The 19953-nt window shown below is 42.2% G+C and overlaps 1 protein-coding gene across 3 annotated transcripts in view; it reads left to right on the top strand.

The window, feature by feature from the left end:
• Nucleotides 1-19953, top strand: part of SEMA5B (semaphorin 5B) — a 185624-nt gene that overhangs the window by 72064 nt on the left and 93607 nt on the right. For all 3 annotated transcript variants that reach the window (XM_085311013.1, XM_085311014.1, XM_085311016.1), the window contains exon 4: nucleotides 9175-9220. In XM_085311013.1, the coding sequence (XP_085167139.1) occupies nucleotides 9175-9220 (46 nt within the window). The remainder of the gene's footprint in view (nucleotides 1-9174; nucleotides 9221-19953) is intronic.

Here is a 19953-nt window from a genome sequence, read left to right as displayed (position 1 = left end):
ATAGGCTCTTTTCTGCCTAGTTGGCAGAAAGCTCCAGAGAAGTGCAGTAAAACTCACAAAACCTGTATTGCTTGGAAAATATCACTCTTACCCTTGGGCACCTTCAGTCCTATCTGGATCTGGATTGCCACTGAACTCTGAAGAGACTAAGTCTTAGCAGATTATGTCACCTAGGCAAAAAAACACATTGTAAACCAGGAAGTTGGTTCAGTGGTAGAAGCCTTGCGTCAGAGCTGATTGCAGGTTTGGAGCATCAGGATCAGATCCAAACTCGGTCAACACCACTTTCTCTTGCCAAATGATCAAGGTCCGCCACCAAGATTTATCCTCACAGGGCTTCCACGAGGAAGGAAAACACTATCATAACTTTCACACTATAGATGGGAATCTAAGGCCCAGAGGGATTCAGAGCAAGCCTGCCCTGTGAAACAGGCTGTGATGTAGAGGCACACAAGCTTATAGATCTGAATGACAGTGCAGTGCTGCACCTGGCACAATTTTTCCTGCAGGCAGGTCGCAGCTTTTGTAGGCACCAGCTGATGTTTGCACAACGCTGGAGATGTCTGCGCTGTTTTACTTGGCTGATATAGACATGCCCAAAGCAATATTTTGTATGGACTCACAGAAAATCTGTGGCAGAGGAGGGATTTGGACCCTTTACCTTTGGGTTCTGGCAGTTTAATTACCCATCCTCAACCTAGCGTAAGACATGAGTCTTCAAAATGCTGGTGAGAGTCTGTGAGTCCCACAGACTTACACTGGGACGGTGGGACTCTGGCAGGTCTGAAAAAATCACRTTTTGTACCGTGGAGAGACTGACATGCAAGCAATTTAACATTGCCCGCAGTCACATGGGCCTAACCAAGGGTTAAATAGTACCGAGGCTTATCCTGTTATCAGCAGGCAAAAACATGCCGTTCTTCACTGACTGCAGAATTTGACTCAATTCTTCTCCRAGATGAAGTGACTGAGCTGCGTTACTGCCATGTTCTGGTGGCTCGCAGTGCTATCACCCCCTCTTAGGCTGACTGTACCCCCTGCGGACTCACGTTTGCCTGGGAATTTACCTTGCCAGTTGAGGTAGTAATGAGGATGTGAGCAAGCAAAAAGCACGATAACGTGTTTGATTATGTCCAGAGTGTAGGAAGGTATCTGAAATCTGTGCTGCGAAGGGACCTAGAAAAACAAATATCCTCCCTCCTCACAGTGATTTTTCTGATCAGACAAAAAGAAAGCTCTAATTCAAGTTGCATCCTCATTTCAGGGGGAGAGAAGGTAATGTGGTAGTGTAAGAGAAAAAGGGGGATCAGTCTTGAAAATGAACAAAAACTTTAAAAGGACCATTAATGATTTTTAAAGAAACAACCTGACCTACATGAAGAAGAACATGGCGAAGGTGACAAACCCGTGATTAAACCRTACAGCTAGTTAAAGCCATAATTGGGGGTGCCCAGTTTCCTTATTCTGGAAATAAAAGTAAGATCTGAAGTGCAGATTTTAACCTCTGTGGTTGAGCCTGGGATAGTTTAGAGGGAGATTTTCCTCTCTGATGCTGTGCCAGATGAGGCCAGCTCAGCCTGTTTAAGTGTGGAGAGGTGAAGCCTTGTTGGATGCCTGGCTCTTGCCTGTAGAGTTTGCTCCCTTCAGCTGGGCTGTAGGACCCCGATTTTGTCTCACCGCAAGTCTATGCTGTCCCAGACTACCCCCTGAGGAGGAGGGGAAGAAGTGTGGGCAGGACAAGGTGCCAGGAGAATTTTTGTAGCTTATGGGATTCTGGGAACCTTGGAGCCTGGCCCAAATCTTGTTCAAAATATATGTCTTTTCTCTTATGTGAAATTTGTACATTTGCCCAGAGCACAGAATGGGAATTTTAATTAGCACAGAAAAAATAAATCAAATAAAATGCTATACTGCAGCACCGGTAGGCTGCTGGGCTTGGCCAACGCACAGAAGCAGCAGCAGCTGTAAGAGAGCAAAGAGGAAGCTTTGCCCAAGGTATTGCATCTGGAGAGCAGGCGGAGGCAGCGGACGCTCTCTTAGGTCTGCCAGCCTTGTCGGCAGGATACAGGTGGTCCTTCAAGCAGCCTGCAAGGCAGTGCCTACCGTCTGCCCCTCTGCTGGTGAGCCCTGAGGTGGTAGGCAGGGTGTTTTTGCTGCTTCCTGGAGCAGAGGGAAAGGAAAGCAGCCGTCGGCTCTCCTGGCYGGTGGTCTCACAGCCAGGCCTGAGCGAAAGGCAACCTGGGTGCAGCCCAGGTCGGTGGGAAGCATCTTTACACAGCAAATGCGGGCCCGGCTGGAAGAGCGTCTCATACTCCAGATAAAATGAAAATTGGCGATATGCTATCACAAAAGCAGCCACCCGTGAGAGCCTCGCTTGCTTTAGTGACACGTGAGGAATAATTCAGTTTAAAGATTGTATTACAGAGAGGGGTATGAGGTCAGGAATGTTGGCAAATACCTTGGGGGTTTCAGCCTCGCATGTGTTTTACAGCATGGGAGGATGGGGCTGCAGAGCAGTTTTGTTTTGCATTACTGAACATATTCCTTTGTTCTGGTTAAGTTGGTGATATGTCAGTTTTATATGGCAGGGCTCACCACAGTGACTTGCGTATTACTTTATATCCAGATGTTTAGGTGCTAAACCTACTGTTCTGTGCCACTGCTAAGATGTTWAAAAAAAAAAAAAGTAGAGAGAAAGTAAAAAGAGAAGGCATTGGTTGGCAGTAACGTGAGCTTGCCAGCCAACTATGTCTGTATTTGCATACAAGTCATGCTGAACTCCTCCAGAGTCTGGGGAAAGTCTAACAGAGCTGAGCACGTTTATCAGCCTAAGTAGGCAAATGGGGGGGGGGGGGAACGCTGCCAGGGAATATTTGGATGATATTCGGTGCACTGGAAGAAGAGGTGTTTTAYAGGTTGGCATATGAGAGTGCAACAAGAAGTGATGTGCAAATAGGAGATCAAAGGTCTCCATGTGGCTCAGTGCCACAGCATGGTGCTCTAAGTGCTCTGTTGCTCTGCCAGCTGGGATGAGAGAGGGAGAGAAGAGCTTTCAGTCACATGTCAGGAGAGACTTGAGGTGCTATGTGGGATAATATGTGATGGGCTGAGAGGTGGACTCACTCCAGGAGAATGGGGACCGACCCACACAAGTGTTTTGTAAATTTGACTCGGTTTCCCTCCTCAAGGTTTTAGAGAAACTCATCTAGTGAAATGGAGGAAAATGTAACCAAAAATTATGGAAATTTGCCCCCATTTTTTTAACATTTGCTCAAATAATATTAAAAACAAAATCCCCCTCCTGATCCTSCTGAGTGTGTACATATTGCTACCCTCCAGAAAACAGGTAGCTCAAGGTGTCGCAGGAATGTGGGCAAAGCTGCCACCCTAAGGAGGGGCGATCTGAGATGTGCAGCTCCTGCGAGGTGATGGGAGAGGGGACGTGGCTGCTTTTCCAAGGGATGAGCCYCTTCCTCCCGCTTTCCCTCCCACAGCAGCCAGCACTCCCGGATCCATGATGTTACTCGGTAACAGTAGCAGCGGTCAGTCTGGATTTCCGAAGAGTGATATAGGCCAAATGTGCTGGAGCTACGCTGCAGTTCTGCATGGGCTGCATCTGCCTGTTTTGACTCTTCTGAGAGTTGGCYTTGAATATACAGCACCGAGACTGCACAGATCTGTGTCTCATACTCTGTACTGCTACAGCTGATGGTAGCTTCTCTCCATYGACTTGAATATAGAGGATTTGGTTTTCATCCTGGTTTCTACTGGGAAGTACTAAATGGGCCTCTTCTGCAACACAGTGACAATCCAGAAATGCTACCTGGGACCTGGCTTTACTTAGAAGCTGCTTAATCAGAATGATTCAGAAATGTCTTGAATGCTTGCAGAAGAGCCTGTTTCAAGAGGATGCTGCTGCAGCTCTGGCAAGATTTATCACAGAGAAATGTTGCTTTGGGAAAAGCAATTGCTCATATGGCAACTGCATCATATTACTATGTGCCATTTAGTATGGTTCTCTGTTGAACGTCTATTGATTTTTAAGAAAGAATGATGTACTGGACAAGTTTTTCTTCAATAGAAACAAAATTACTGGTGAATAAGGTTCCAGCTTGTAAGGGAGATGCTGGCTCACCACCTTTCTCCAGCAATTGTATACCAGGTCCTTCAAATGAATCACTGGTGCAGCATTTGCTAAGGGTTCATCATACCGAGCATATAACTAACTCCTTCTGAAAGCTAAGGCCAGAATCACCCTTCAGGAGCAGGGTTTCTTGGGATAGTTGGTCTGTCCAGAAATGTGATAACCATCTGAAAAGTTCAGCCACAGCTGGACCTCCACAGAGCACTATGCTTTAATCTAGCTTGAGATTTGCCTGGGATCTGATCTCAATTCTGTCACTGAATCACACTTTCTGTGAGCTTTGGAGATGGTCGTTTAACATTTCTCTGCCTCGTTTTACCATTTTACCATTATTATAAGGGGAGGAATGATACTAATCAGCTTGCTGGGAGTTGTGAAGTGTGACTAAGCTGTGTTTATAACGTACTGTGGAAGTACAAAGTGTATGTAAGGTCTCCAGGAGCAAAGGTAGGAAGAGATGACAGGAGCTCCTGCCTCCTAACAACGTCAACCCTAGGACGTGGCTTCTAGGAGAGTGCCGGGAGGGAGCATTAGCTTTGTCACAGGCATAATTTTATGTCTTGTTTCACATCACCCAAAAGACCCTGTTCTGTTAATTATTTTTCTTATTATCTACACTGTGACAGTTGTGAGTCTCTGTTGTAGACCTGGCACCTGATTGTAGCACAAGCATGGGAAATACCTTCCCAGAGCCCCACTAGCGTATTTGAAGTCTCCAATATCTCACTTAAGCTGTATTGGATGGCTGTTTCAGTGTGATAATAGCCCCAAAAGGGGAAAGTAATTCTTCACTCAGTTCTCTTCAGCTCTCTCCAACYGTATTTTTTTACTATGATCAAACGCTACTATGAGCTTCTGCTGGCTGCATTTCTACTTCCAGGGTAACTGTCTGTGTACAGAGAGGGGGCTTGAGATAGCCAGCCATGTAAAGAGGCAGGAGTAAGCTACCTCACATCTACTATAAGATGCTGGAAAGCAGGAATATGCAAGTAGATACATATGTCTTCTAGTGATATAGAACAACTAGTGTAAGGTATGGTACTGTTGAGCGATAATCTGTGTGTGTGTGTGTTGAAGTCCAGAGAGATTCCAGTAATGATCTGTGTTAGGGGATCTTGTGGCTTCACATCACTAGCAAGGATGGTGCTGGAGTACAGACAGGTTACTCCACCTCCTTGGTATGCGTGGGGGAGACAGTGGTGGGAAATGTGAACATTGTGAACATCACAAATGTGAACAAACCCTACTCGTTACATAGAAAAAAAAAGATTCTGAAGCTAGGTAACCATTCGTATACACCTGTTCAAAACCTGTTCAATCCATCAAATTCCTCCTGATCTAATATAGCAGAACTGAACTGAAAAGCACTTTCCTTTTTAATTAGAAGGAAGCGTCTTTTAATCAGCAAGAGCAGTGCTGACAGATGTAGTGCCTGAAAAGACGGCTTGTTCAGAGCTGGGAAGGAGTGTGTTTGTAGGCTGTGTTTGAAGCATATTGCAGCCCTTATAATTTCTGAACTCCTTAGAGGAAGGGTCTCAGCTTTTATTGCAGTGTTTTAGTTATGCAGCTTCCCATTGGAAAGGCATAGTTTTTCTTGTAGCTCTGTTGCTCAGTGGCATTTTAGATGAAACGTTTTGTCTTCACTGTGAATTGCTGCAAGGCCAGGTGATGTGTGAACAAATGCATGGACATGATGTTACAAAGTTCATCCAAGGTCTGCGTGGCGGTATGAAATGGACTCTTAATAAGCAGCTTTGACTTGGGAATTTCCTTGGCAAGCAGATTTGGATGAGTATATTCCTCTGCTCTTTCTCAAAACACACCTCACCTGCTCCTGGTGTCTGGTACTCATGCGTTGTGGCACCAGGCACCGTGAGCGCTTCATCATTTTGCAAGGCAGCCAAATACAAATTACAAAGCCAATTAACAAATACTTTCATCTACAAGATTTGTACTGCAGCTCGGCTCTGCCCATAGTTAGWATAGGACAGAGGGCCCAGAGTACTTAAGTGTATACCCAATTTTCGTGAGTGTAAATGGCGCTTCAGCACAGGCTTAAGCGTTGTTCCCCAACCTAGTAGAACAGTCTTTTTTCCTAACCAGGGCACTGGCTAATGGACTAGGAGATCAGCTCCTAGTTGTGCTGCAGATGTCCTCTGTGACCTTGGCTGAGTTTCTTACTCTGTGCTTCAAACTGAAATGAGAATGATGTCTCTTTTTCGCTCTTCTCTGCCTGTTTAGATGGCACATTCTTCAAGATTAGGTTGCGTAGAGCAGGAGGATCTTTACAGCACCCAACTTCGTATACCTGTATTCGTATATGTATTGGGGCTAACATGCCCCCACAATCAGAAGAGACAGRGAGAGGATCTACCTTCAAGTTGTTTAAATAGGTTTCTGCTGGTAATCATTCCACGGAGGAACCACCATCAACCCACTCTGTGTTGGATGTAATAAAGCTGCAGTCCTGACTGAGATGTCAGGGTATTACTGATTAACATGGGTATTTTCAGAAATGAGGTTCACTGAGGTTCCTGAATAATGTTAGTAGTAATAACAGTGAGCAGTTTGAGACACCTTACACTGAGGTATAATACAATTTACCCCAGAGTACTTAAAAGAATATTGTCTCTTRGTCTGGAGATGGCTGAAACGCAGCCAACCCTGGGATGAGACGAAGTTACTGTTTTAACACCATGCAGCAAAGTTGTGTGACCTTTTACAGAAAGTGAATAAGAAGATTGTTCCATCCCTCCAAGYTTGTGCACTAGCTTTTTATACAGGAGAAGGAGGTTAATAGAATACTTAGTTGCACCAAGCAATTGCTCTTCTGGCCTATTCCAGGTGGGTTTAATTTAAGAGAGAAAGGAATTAGCCAGCATTTACTGAGAAGACAAAATGTGAGGGGGAAAAAAAAGAAAAAAAGACCAAGAAGGTGCCTCATCCATTCACGCAGAGATCTCAGTGTGCTTATATATTTCTTAATCCTRTTCTTCCAGCTGCTTTAAATTATAGTTCAGCAAGGTATTAAACAGTCATAACTTCAAACATGAGCAGAAAGAAGGACACAAATGGGGCAATTTAGGTACAATAAACCATGCCTGTCATTCAAAGACACTCTCAGACTGAAATCATGGTTGAGTAGCAATTCGTAAAAACAGCACAATCATATTCAGCAGATCTTCCTCAATTGCATTTTACTCCTGGTTTGGCCTCACAGAACCAACACAGTTGAAAGATCATGTTATTAATTAAGGATTAATCAGTTCTAGCTGGGCAGGCCAACTGATGTCCAAGGGGGTCTCTGGTAGCCAGTCTGGCTGCCAGTGCTCATATTACTGCTGATGAGATGTGAGAAAGATCGAACCAACCAAGAGTAACTGCCAGAAGCTGTGCAGATGCCAGGCAAGGTCAGCTGATGAAAAATAAAGAGGCAACCCCCCTTTCTGTAAGAAAGCCATAAGGTTGGACTTGGAGAGTTGGGTTTAGTATGAGGCTTTTGGAAGATCATTGTGCAGCTAGTGTTAGTACTATGTTCCTGCCTGGTTCAGGTCTTGGCCAGCTGAGTGATCTCATCACTAACGCGTTGTTCAGGTGCTACGCAGCAGTCACTGAGAGGATGGAGACTGTCTTTATTTAAATGGACACTGTTCCCATCTGCATTTGTTTTGGCTGAGTGCAAGGAAAATCATGTCTTTAAGATACGTCTCTTCCATTAAAGATTTTTTAGTTGAATTTACTCTGCAGTGCTACCAGGGGAAAAAAAACCTAATATTAAAATTTATTACTCAGTCAAACTGTCCAGCTTTTTACAAGACTAAAACAAGGAGCTGGAATCTGTGTTATAAGACTTCCAAAATCAATGCATTTAAATTGCATGCTTAACAACAGGATAGCAACTTCAAGTCCCTAGTTACAAGAACTTTCTCCTTAGGGTGTTGTAAGATTAGAGGCCTGTGACGTGCTTAACTCCTCCAGGAGAACGATTATTCCATGATATCTTATATACTGGAAATTCATTAGTATTTTGGTGAGAGTAGCATGTGTTTTCCTAAGGGAGCTAAGTCRAATCAATCACTGGATGAGAATTTCCCTCCATTTTGAGATCTTAGTTTTGTGTAAGCTTAATGCCTCCAGTCTGCTGCACACAGCAGGGCAGAATATTTAAGTCTATAGATGATGCTAAAGAGTTAATAAATAATTACCTGGAAGGGTAGGCAGATCTTTGAGAAGGAATGTAGTCTCAGAATACCAAAGAACTGCTGGATCTCGGGTGATTGAACTAGGAGAGATGATGGAGTTTTTGTGTATGTACTTCTCTACATACTTACATTAGATATTACTGATATATTTTGTTCAGGTATTGCTAATGGGTCTCATTCTTCTCTGGGTAAATGGTCCCAGTACAGAATAGGCTACAGATGGTGCAGATTAGACCTACCTTCGCTGAAGATATGGTCCCAGGAGCTTGACTTCCAGAGTTCCTCATAATCCTTGTTGCTAACTTTTTTTATAGACGGTCTGCCAGTGGCTGAAACCATTAAATCTATTTATAGAATCGTGATAACATGTATAGACAACTCTATGGTTATGACTTACGTTATACACAAGAGGCAAGAGAAGAAGGAAAAAATGTTCGTGCCTTGCAGCAGTCGTTGTGACCCAATATGAAATTCTTGTGCATGGAAGTTAGAGTAACTTTCTTTGCTTGGGCAGAGTGTGCTGACAACTACAGACTCTAAAAAAAACCTCTTTAGAAGAGAGTCCTTAGGACTTTTTCATTGCCATAGGACTTCCCATTGACATAAGACTGAAACTTGTTTTTCTACTGAGTAGGGAAGTGCTGCATAGTGGCACTTCTAGAGTGAATGAAGCTATATCATTAAAGCTGCTCTTCTGTGGAAAGGAGTCCAAGGAGAGCTCACTGCCCATACAAATGAATAACCAAAAACTGTGACTTCCTTTTATAACTTTCCTCTCCTTTCTTTGGGTAACCTAACAATTTGTATTTCTTTTGCTTGCTTATGCAGGAACTACCTCTTCAGACTTAGTCTGCACAACGTTTCTCTTATTCAGGTATGTTCACATTTTACTCTCTTGTTTTATTTGAGTTGCTAATGAATATTCTGTAATATTTGATATATGTTTTCAGAAGACTGTAGAGTGTAAATTTGCCCAGAGTGACAGAGCAGAGAGAAAAGCAAACTCAGAATCAGATGCTTATTCYCATTCGGAAGATAATGCTGGGGGAAGGGCTTTTTACATTTGCCCATTTGGACAACACTGTGCTCTTCGTTCTTGAGTGTTTGGGTGGTAAGGAGTTGTGCCAAAAATATGACATCTTAAAGGAACAAAGCAGGTAGCGTGACCAATAGTTGGTACAGGCTTAAACTCAACAATCAAAAGAAATCCTTGTCTTTCGTTAGAAGAGATGTCGGCAACATGTAGGAAAAGCTTTTACTATTCTCGTCCATCCTCGTTTTCAGCCTTTGTTGGCCCTTTTGAACACGGACTGCTGAAGAGCTGAGTTTTGCTGAATGGATTGCTAAAAACAAGACTGGACTTGCAGGCATTCAGAAGGCAAAACTGGTTGCAAAATGTGTATTACCCATAGCAGAATGGAGGCAAAGCAGCTGAAGTTTGAAAGGCCTTGCAAATATCCAACAGTATTAGGACTTTTCCCCTATTGCACTGAATCTGGAATTGAAAGATACATCAAAAATCATTAGTAAAAGACCCACTTTAAGTAAATAATACCCAAATTCTCTTGGATATTTACTATCTTCTGTGACTGCTGAAGAACCAAAGATGTGTTCAGCATTTTTCAGACAGATTGAAGGGCYTTCCTCCAGTACCTGACCATGCAAACAAGCCATTAGACTAGTATTGCTGACCATTCCCATGTACACAAGTCTTTTGCTGTTAGTAGGAGACACAAGTATAGATGGAGAGGAGAAAAGATGTTTAATGGTTGTAAAATGCATTGAATCTTTCTTTAAAAGGAAAACAAAGTCTGGAGTTACCAATGACAACAATGAAGAGCTAGAGAAGCTGATACTCCCATTTGGCAGGAGTTTCCCTTCGCAGAGCCGTACTAGCATGGCTGGAAGGGTTCCAGCAAGCTCACAGGAGAGGGAAGTCTCTGTAGTTATGCAAGGTGCCTTCCACAATGCCTGTTAGCACACTGCCTARCGCAGTCAGGGGAGGAATCCCCTTCCTCCAAACCCAACCCTGAATATCCATTATACAGCTCAAAGTTCAGGCTTAATTTGGGCCCTTTTCACTGCAGCGAGTTTCCTTTCCTACTCTGCAAAAAAAATGGGAAGTCTGCTTTTATGGGACTGGAGGATGCTGTGGGATCTCCGGTTAACATAATGAGCTTAGTTTGCTCCTGCTTTCTGGGTGTATCCGGCCACTTTGCCAAGACTTTTTGCATGACAAAGAGAGCATGGGATTATGTTGACACACGTGTTGGGAATGGTGGAAGTGATTGTTTCCCGACCTAATGGTTGCCTAAGTAGCTACTTGGCTGGTCTCCATAAAGCACACGATGCTGCTTAGAGACACCCCCTCCCGCCTTCCCTTCGCTGGGCATTATTTTGAAGATCAGATCAGATCAGAAAGCCGGACAAGAAATGCAAGGAATCTGCTGTTAGATCTATGGAAGGAGAACACAAGGTTCAGGCTCAGGAAACAGCATGCAGTTTAAAAAGTAATCTCAATACTAAATTGGGATGTTTTCTATCTCCTTGTGTTTGTAACTGAATATAGCACAGATCTTATTAGGCCTGATACGGGGTAGGTTTTCTTTCTGAGATTGCGGATCTAATTTATTTCAGCTCATGGCACTTACTGTTCGGGTTGCCAGTGATGCTAAGTCTGCTTGAAGGTGCAGCGTTGTGTTGGCAGATACCTGCTCCCTCACAGTTGTATGTCCACAGGAGCAGAGGAGAACCGTGAGGAGCATGGTTTGCAAAGACAGCAGGACATGCTGGTTGGGGGCAGAGCTTGGCAGTGGGAGGAATACGCCCTCTCTTCATTGCCTTTTCGGTGAGAGTGGCGGCAGCATCTCGCTGGGGCAATATCCCCCTGCCACTGTTTGCTAGTACAGCGTATGTAGTACTTTAGTCTCTCTTTTGGTAATGGGTAGAGTTACTTGCTCAGTCTACATAATGCATGTTTGCCTTGCCAGTTATCTTTTTTTTAAGCAGAAAATGAATATTTCCTGCCATTGAGCAAGCCATAAAGCTTTTCATCACAGCATTAGTTTATTCATTGTTTTTTTGATGGGAATAAATTCTTCTTTTTCTGGATGATAATCCTCTTTATGTCTATCACATATCACAAGATCAGTGTTAACTGATCATTACTCTCTGATTGTAGAAAGGCTTTGAAATCTCAGACTTTAAAAGAATATGCTCTTTCCTTCTACCTGTTGAATGATTGTGGCTGGCTTTCATTAAGGCTCAATATAAAACCTACTGAGATGCRCAAGAATTCTCCATCGAATTCAAGTATGTATTCATAAGACTCACTCCTGAAAATACATTTTAAGAGTCCTTACTTCCAGCAACTAAAAATCTGGTATTATTTCTAGATCTGTCTTGGTCTGCCATTACTATAAATTTTTAAGTTTGTCATCTCCACRGAGAAGAAGACTCTGTATCATCATGTAGCCGTTCCATCTAATTGGAATAGGAAATTACTCCCAAGAATTTGCTACACAGAACTCTAGTTTTGGAATTGCAGTAGCTTCAAAGACAAGATTTAATGTTATGTGGGCAAGTTACTGGATAAGAGCTGTATACAAAGATAGCATTACCCTCTAGAGAGGTTAAGATTTCAGGGGAGAGGAGGAAGAGAGGTAGATTCATAGAGTGTTTTCTTAGGATGTGTCAGTTTTTGGAATAGATTATACTTTAGTCAAGGGGTCTTGTCTTTTCCTTTCCTGGCTTCCAGCTCCTTGTCTTGAATTCCTTCTCTGGCACTTTTGTCCCMGCTGCTCTACCCTGTAAAAAGTTTATTCCTGACTTTGAATTTTCTRTTGGTTCTGCTGAGTTTTTTTGTTTATTTTATTATTTTTTTTTTCACAATAACTGTAACACTGAGCTTTTACGTGAGACCCGGAGGGTGGAGCGGAGCAGAAACCGAAGCAGAACAAGCTCATTTCCTACTCCAGTCACAGAAATGGAAAATGAGAATGTACAGGCTTTTCTATGTTGTTTCTTTTTTCCCTCTCTTTTTCCGAAATTCGCATCAGAAATTCCATTCTGGATCTGAGAAACCTTTTTGCAAATGAGTTTTAGTTGCATGAAAATCTTTAGTGGTGATTGATTTTTTTGTGTGTGTGCGTGTGTGCGAATTTTGGGGGATTTTAAATCTCAGTGTCCCGAAGGAAATTGAGCACAAAGTATTTTGGGGGTTGTTTGTGTTTTTGCTTGCCTCCGTTGTTCTTGCCAACATGGAAGCACCTTGTTAGAGAATTCCTGAAAATCAGTGTCTTTGAGATGCCCTAGGTGGAGTATCCAAAAGCACCTGATAATTTTTAAAACCTTGACGTGTAGCATTAAAATTCTTGCAGCAGTCAGGAAATAATATTTTAAAATGGATACTGTTCTTAATCTTTTAAACAGAATCCATGCAACATTTTATCTCCATCTTTTAAGCTGACCTCTTGTATGCATTATAAGCTCTAAGTATTAGACATTTTATAGAACGCATTTTTGAAATGATGTGCGCTTGGAGCACCTGCTGTTTAATTTATGCATGAGCCTGAAACAAGGTTAGCTCCTAATTTCCAGATTTCACACTGAGGCCATAGAAAAGTTTGGTTTGTACTGGACTTTGTAATTAATAGAGTAGGTGGAAGGGTCATTTTAAAAACATAAGCCTTTGAGCATTTTTTTAAAAATGCAGTATGCTGATTAGGATTTCTCACCAAGGAATGTTACTCTCTGGTGTGCGTTAAAAGCAGGCTACTTGGCAGGCATTTCAAAAATCCCAGTGTTCACCCTGATTTTACTTGGAATTTAGAGATTTTGCTAGGACTGCATGGGAAATCATTTTTTTCATCTCCAAAACCTTTTGTAGATGTCAAGATATTTTGCACTGAGATGAAAACAAGACTTTTTTGACGTATTTGTGAAATCTGAAGGAGAAAGAGATAGATAGATGGTTATTTGGGACGGAAATATTCTAGGTCAAGTTGTTATCTGAGCTGAGCAGACRGAGTGCAGTTTGAATGTACATTCTCCCATCTCAAGAGACTGACCTGGTTTGTTTGGGGTAGCTTTTTTCCTTTCCTTTATGTTTTTGACCAAAACTTCCCCTCTGAACCCAAGGATCCCTTCTGGGCTCTCTGCTGATAAATTTAATAGAAACTGTTAGGACTTCATAAAATGCTTTGATTGCAGTTATTCGTTTTAATGCAATGTCTTTTCTGAAAAAGTTCCTAACCAGCCCTGTGAGGTTTTTATGCTGCCTGATTATGTTATATTAGGCTGAAAGTACTTAGAAACGCAAACTCTGAGAGTATGTGTTCCCTTTGTTAAAAGTACACTGTATTTTAACAAGATATGACAGAATAAATGCATGCACCTACTGCAAAATATTTGGAAAAGGTAAGCTGTCTCATCTTTTTAGAAAGACATTAAAAACCCCTTTAATTAACAATTCTGAAACAAATCATTTTTCCTTTTGCGTTAGAACAAATTTAGAGACAGAACTTATTGCTGAAGCTTATGAATCCAGTTTCMTTCTGTTGATATCACTGCATTTTGGAATTTGGAAACCTAAAGTTGGGACAAAACGGTCCTGTAGCCGATGAACTGCAGCTATGTACTCAGTGCATTTACAGTAAAGATTTTACCCCACTTCACTTTATCGTCTCTTMATCAAAGAAGCAGAAACATCCCTGTTGCAAAGATCACGCTCATAAACTGAACAGCTTCTGAAGTCACTCTTCCCTGCCTGTTTATCCCTGAAGGGATCTTTAACTCCGTGCTGTGATCACTGGTAAATCAATAGTACCTATCAACAAAGTGTAGTTAATAATAATAAAACTTGCCTAGTGGTTCTAAATATGTCACACAGCAACAAGAGGAACCTGTCTTGTATTTTGCGATTTGAAGCAAGCTGAGCACTAAATGCATTATTTTCTATTTATTTAGGGCTCAGTAGTCCCACATTTATGYATGCTGATGAGAAAAACGCTCTGCAAGTACATAAAAGTGTGAGGAGTGGTTGCAGAGCTTGACTCTTGGTGTTTCTCAGTATAATTAAATAAGAGATGATGAACAAAATTAACAGGGAGGAGTGAATAATATAGTTTACAGTCCAAATTGTCACTCTATTAATCTTTCAGGGGAGAATACTTCGCCATGAAATGTTAAGGATTCAGAATATGTTCACAAAGCGCTGGCACTCATTAGCAAACTTACAAACAAAAGATAAATCTTAGGTCCACTCGAGACAGGGAGAGACGGCGTGTCCCACCAGGGCTTGGGAGGCCCGAAATCTCCCTGCTGGCTCTGGGTGTTTTGTTAATAAACATATTGTGTTTCAGATACCTTTCTTGCAGAAACAGCCTTGAGTCAGAGCCGATCCTGTTCTCAAACTCTCCTCTCTGATATCAGGAGGACGCYGCACGTTGATGTGACAGGGCAAACCCAAGGGTGTTCGAAAGCAGGCCCAAGTGTGCTGAAAATACCTATTTTTGGAACGAAGCCGGAGTGTCAAGATTATCGTGCCATTTAAAATCTAGTTTCAGTCGTGAGCCACAGGATAGGAGCTCCGTTTTGAAAGTTCAGGAATGAGGTTCACTTCCCAGAAGTCACTTTCTTAAAAGCCATTGATTATTTGTTTCATGCAGATTCCCAGATACTTCTGTGAATTATATGCTGTGTATTTCTAGATAGAACATCTATTTCTTTATTTTTAGGCCAATGCAGTTCCTTCATCTAAAAACATCATCAAAACCTCTACTAGAGCAGGTGCAGTCTTTAATATGTGGCTCATAGCTGAGTTATGATTGTCACATATTTTATCAGTATGCTACATTTTTTATTAACAGATTAACGTACAAATCTATTCATAAATCACCTTCCAAAGCTGCATCTAAAACCCCTCACCTTCAGCCTAGAGGTTTAAARCTATTCCATAATAAAGCTTATATTGGCTGAACAAACTTTCTGGCAAATTCAGCTTTTTCTTTTTTCCTTTTTCWTTTTTTAGTTTCAAGTTCCCAGATCAAATCTACTCCCTGAATTTAGCTTTCCTTAAAATGATAGACCAAGAGCTAGATTTCTGCAAGACTCAAGTGCAGGTCTGCCTTCCAGGATTTATCTAAGAGCCTAGTAGAAATACTGGGTTTTCAAAATCTTAATGTGCAGAGGGAGCTGGGTGGAGAAAACAGGCAAATCCAGCTGGAGATGACCATGTCTGAAGGTCACACTTGGTCCTCTAAGGACTCASTTCTCCACCTATTTGCTGCAAGGAACTGTGCTCTAGCCAAAGCCATTTGGGAGCAAGCCTTGTGCTGAGATACTGGTTACAGGATACTCGTGAGCTGATACTCAGGGAGCAGAGGAAGCAAATCTCTTGTCATACTCCTTATTCTGAATGATTTCTGAACACAACGTCCTGTCTGTCTGAAAGAATCAACTCAGGAGTCCATTTATATCTGGTAAAGCTTTTAAGCCTGCATTTAGCTTAAAATAAACGTCTATTTTCCTTTGAGAGTTGTTGAAGTTAAGAACCTGCTTGCACGCTCTACTGAGTGAGACTGGGTTGCRATATGTGCATTAATACGTTCATTAAACTGGCTTGGAGTGCACCGTCTGGCTGTAATCAATACAGTTGYCCTCAAAAGTGAGCAGTTAGGTGTGGTATAGGAAGATCTCATATAAATATATATTTACATGTATACATATGTTACGTATATATGTACATACACACGTACATAGGCAATCATTTCTATAGGGCCATGTATGTATGTAGGAGGTTCAGGAGCTGCACCAGTTTAGATTCTGACTTGGCGTAAACCAGGACAACGTTCTTGGAGCCGGTGGAGCTGCGGAGTTGATTTACGCCTGGAGGGGCTCTAGGCTGTTACTCACAGGGTGCGAGCGAGGCTTCCACGATGACTGTCAGCTGTGGACTGTCATAACCTGTTAGTTGTCATTCCCTCCCTCCCTGCCTCGCCTAAATGCTGGAATTACTACGGGGGGTTTGGTCTTTGTCAGCAAACATTATGAACAGGATTCAGAAACTGAGAATTTAATTAGCTGCTGAAGTCACTTACTGATAACAGTGGCATATTGGGCTTTTTATTTGATAAAAACCTGTCAGGCGTTTTATGTGTAGGGGATGAAGACTAATGTTCTTATTCCTTGCAACTTATAGTCAGGACCATTAAACGTCYTTTATATAGACAGAAAAAAAAGAAGGAAAATGAGAAAAAATACCCTTGGACTTCTCATTTCTTATAACCAGCATTGCTTCTGTATCTTTGCAAAACATATTTTGCTTAGCATATTTGYCCTTTTTTCTCTGTGTGAGGCTTCCCGCTCCAGGAGGCTTTAGGGGAACTCCGTGTGGTTGTGTCCTGACTCTCCCAACACACACATTCGTCCGCTGTTCTCAACAAAACCAGCTCTGCAGATGTTCCGAAGAGGCAAATCAGCCTCTTGTTGCAGGCTACACCGTAGCTAAATTGACATTGCTGGCRGAGATTTATATAAAAATAGGCTGATTTGTTGTTATTATTTTAGGGATGTAGAATATTCTTAGACACGGGAAAGATTTGTTCCGTAGTTGGGAGTCATGGCTCGTTACGACGCCGGGGAAGCAGAGGTGGTGATACGTCCCGCACTGTCATCTGGCCTGCCTGGCCAGCCCGGGGCTGCGTAGATGGCAAGCTGCCCACCAGCAGAGGTGATGGATGGCATCACCCCGTCAGAGAGAGGTTGGGGCACCCTGCTGCACCCAACGCTGTGGTTTATCGCCTCCTAACGCTGTGGTTTATTGCAGTAAAGCGCACTTGCTACCCGGGGGACAGTGCCCTGACCCGTCCCTGGCAGCGGAGCTGAGTTTCATGTGCTGGGGAGTCAGAAGGATGAGAAGTCCTCGATAACACAAAGCACGGCCTCTTACCAGATAAACAGTGGAGTATTGGGGCCAATTACTGTTAAAAAAGCGGCAACTTTTTTTTGAGACTTGAGAATACAGAGACATATCTACGTTTTACACTCAAGCAGAGCTTAAGAGAGATTTAAATGATTCATGTGCCTTGCACTGGTTCTCTGCACAGGATTAAGTTTAACCCTGATAGCATCCAGTCATTTATAATGAGAGCATTAAAAAATCACCGTTTATTGATTTGCACCTCTCTAAGAAGGGCCTGTAAATGACCTCATGTGTTTCCTTTAAAACCAACTATTGAGCTCTTGGAAGAGAAAAAAGAATTATTTTACAGTAAATACATTTCATGTCACTGCGTTTGATTTTTCCCTGGATAAATAATCCTGCTTTTCCTGTTAGTAACAGTTTAGCTGATGTGTGTTTTACAGCTTCTTTTACATGTAAGAGTTCGGAATGAGCAATACTAAGGGGATTATAGGAGCCTGGAGCTATACAGTAGAGTCACTAGCAGGAACTGCATAGCCATTACAGTAAATCCAGAGTTGGGGAGCAGAAATGGGAACAGATAGCTCATCACTCCCACAGGACATCAATTCTATCTCAGCTTCAAATAGCTTTGGGCTCAAAGGTTTCACATACCTTCCCCAGGCTGAACACGAGCAAGCAGGATTCACRTGAAGACAGATGAGTAAATAGGTCTCAACTTGATTAGGCCTGTGACCTCTCCAGCTACCTGGACTGGAGGAAGATGTCATCCTAGCAGGAGCAAGGACAGTAGGACTGGGAGGAGAGGATGTCCCAAAAGAAACTAGTCTGGTGGGAGGTGTTGTTTCCAGTTCTGGCACGTAATTGAAGTTTGGGCCAGAAATCTACAGGGCCTGTGATGCCAGCTGAAGCCCTGCAAATTTCCACATCGAAACAAAGGCTTCATGCAGATGCAGAGGTGCAGAGCTGAGGTGCTGTGGAGGTTTCCTGGGAATGCATGAGCTGAGAGGTAGCTAATAGTCAGGGAAGAACCAGTCAAATACTGTCCATGGTGGGACACATCCATTGAGGAGTGGGCTAGGAGACCTCCCCAGCCCTATTTTTAAATTTCAGAGATTTATAGAAATAGGAAACACTTGCATTTAGCCCTGCTGATAGGATCAATAAAGGCAGGCAAGTCTGCAAGCTCAGAAGCCTCTCCCAGGACTGTAGGAGGGTGGGTGAATTTCCAGCAGTGCAGCATCAGGGAACTGTTGCTGTGACTTTCAGTGCAGCTAATGGGCCGACAGTTTGGAGGAGAGTTGGTTAGCACCTCTGGAGAGGGTGAGACGCTGTGGCTCTGGGATGTAAATGAGTTGCTGAGTGCCACCACGACTTGTTTGCTCAACAGGAACAACATTCTCRCAGATTTTCTATGTCACTGTAATGCTCCTTTCATCTAAAAGTTACCACACAAATGTGTTTTATCTATTCGGTGTGTTTTTATTTGTAACATGACTTAGTGGACACCCACTACTCTGACGTTGAGGAGACCAAGCACAGGAGTCAGTGGAAGTCAGTGAAAAGAAATGTCCAGAAAAATTGCAGATTTCTGTCCATTCTCTCTAAGGAGAACCTAGATAGCATGGATGAGACGTCTGATTTTTAGACAGCTGGTGAGTAAGGTGAGGTGGTTTCCAGCCATCTCTGCTTTGTGCTTTCTTTTCTCCAAATGTAAAGCTGAGATAATGATACTTGTCTTTTTAAAGTGCTTTAAAATATATGGCTGAAAAGTGTTTTTTGTGTAAGACCAGAGTATTATACACGAAGATATGCACTTGTAAATATAGTGGAGTTGCCTTAATCATGAGGTTGCAAAGTTGTTACATTCCARTTGATAGTTCATGTAATATTAAGCAGTTGTTATCTTCACTTCTGGTTTTTATTTAAGTAATTATGCAATTTTAGAGTGTCCTTGTGTTTAAAATGAATCCATTTTTCACTATTTTTTCTGAACTTCTTAAGTGAAAACCTTTTAATGTAGCTGGATTTTAGTAGGGGAAAAATGCACTAACAACTTATCCTTTCAGATAAAAATACTTAAAATGCAAATAACTATGTAAATTATTGTTTAAAAGTGAACAGCTTGGCAAGAATTGTTGGGGGATTAATAAAAACACTTTTTCATTTTTGTGTGAGAAATTTGAAACACTTCCAGACATTATTTTAATTATTAATTAATCATTTCAGAAAGGAGACAAAGCATGATTTTGAGCTTTTTGAGAATGTTTTCTTTCCTTGAAATTAATGAACAAGCAATATTGGGGCTGCAGCCAGGTGAATAAGCCGTGAGGTTGTTCAGAGAGAAGAGGTTTGAGCTTTATTAAAAATGACCACAAAGTTCTTGAGTTAGCTTAGGCATAGTGAGAGACAAGCTGCAGTTGCCTAAGAGCGATGGATTTTGATGCATAGGGGAGAAAGGAATGATCAATGGTTCATAAATATACTAGTGGTAAACACAGTGACAGGAGAGAAAATGTATGTGGCTAATGTAATTGTTACAAATTTAGTAGCTTTTGCTGTGAGATCAGCTACTGAGGATTTAAGAACAAGGGGGGAAAAGGTTTTTTTCAAGAAAAGATAAATGGAAAAGCACTGAGCGCCACCAAGAATGAGKTTGACAGAGAAGAGGTATGTTGCATTAA

The sequence above is a fragment of the Rhea americana genome, unplaced genomic scaffold, assembly GCF_003343005.1.
Source record: "Rhea americana isolate MKP2758 unplaced genomic scaffold, rheAme1 scaffold_33, whole genome shotgun sequence".
Lineage (NCBI taxonomy): Eukaryota > Metazoa > Chordata > Aves > Rheiformes > Rheidae > Rhea > Rhea americana.
The sequence above is the reverse complement of the archived record's forward strand: the minus strand, read 5'-3'. Positions and strand labels throughout refer to the sequence as shown.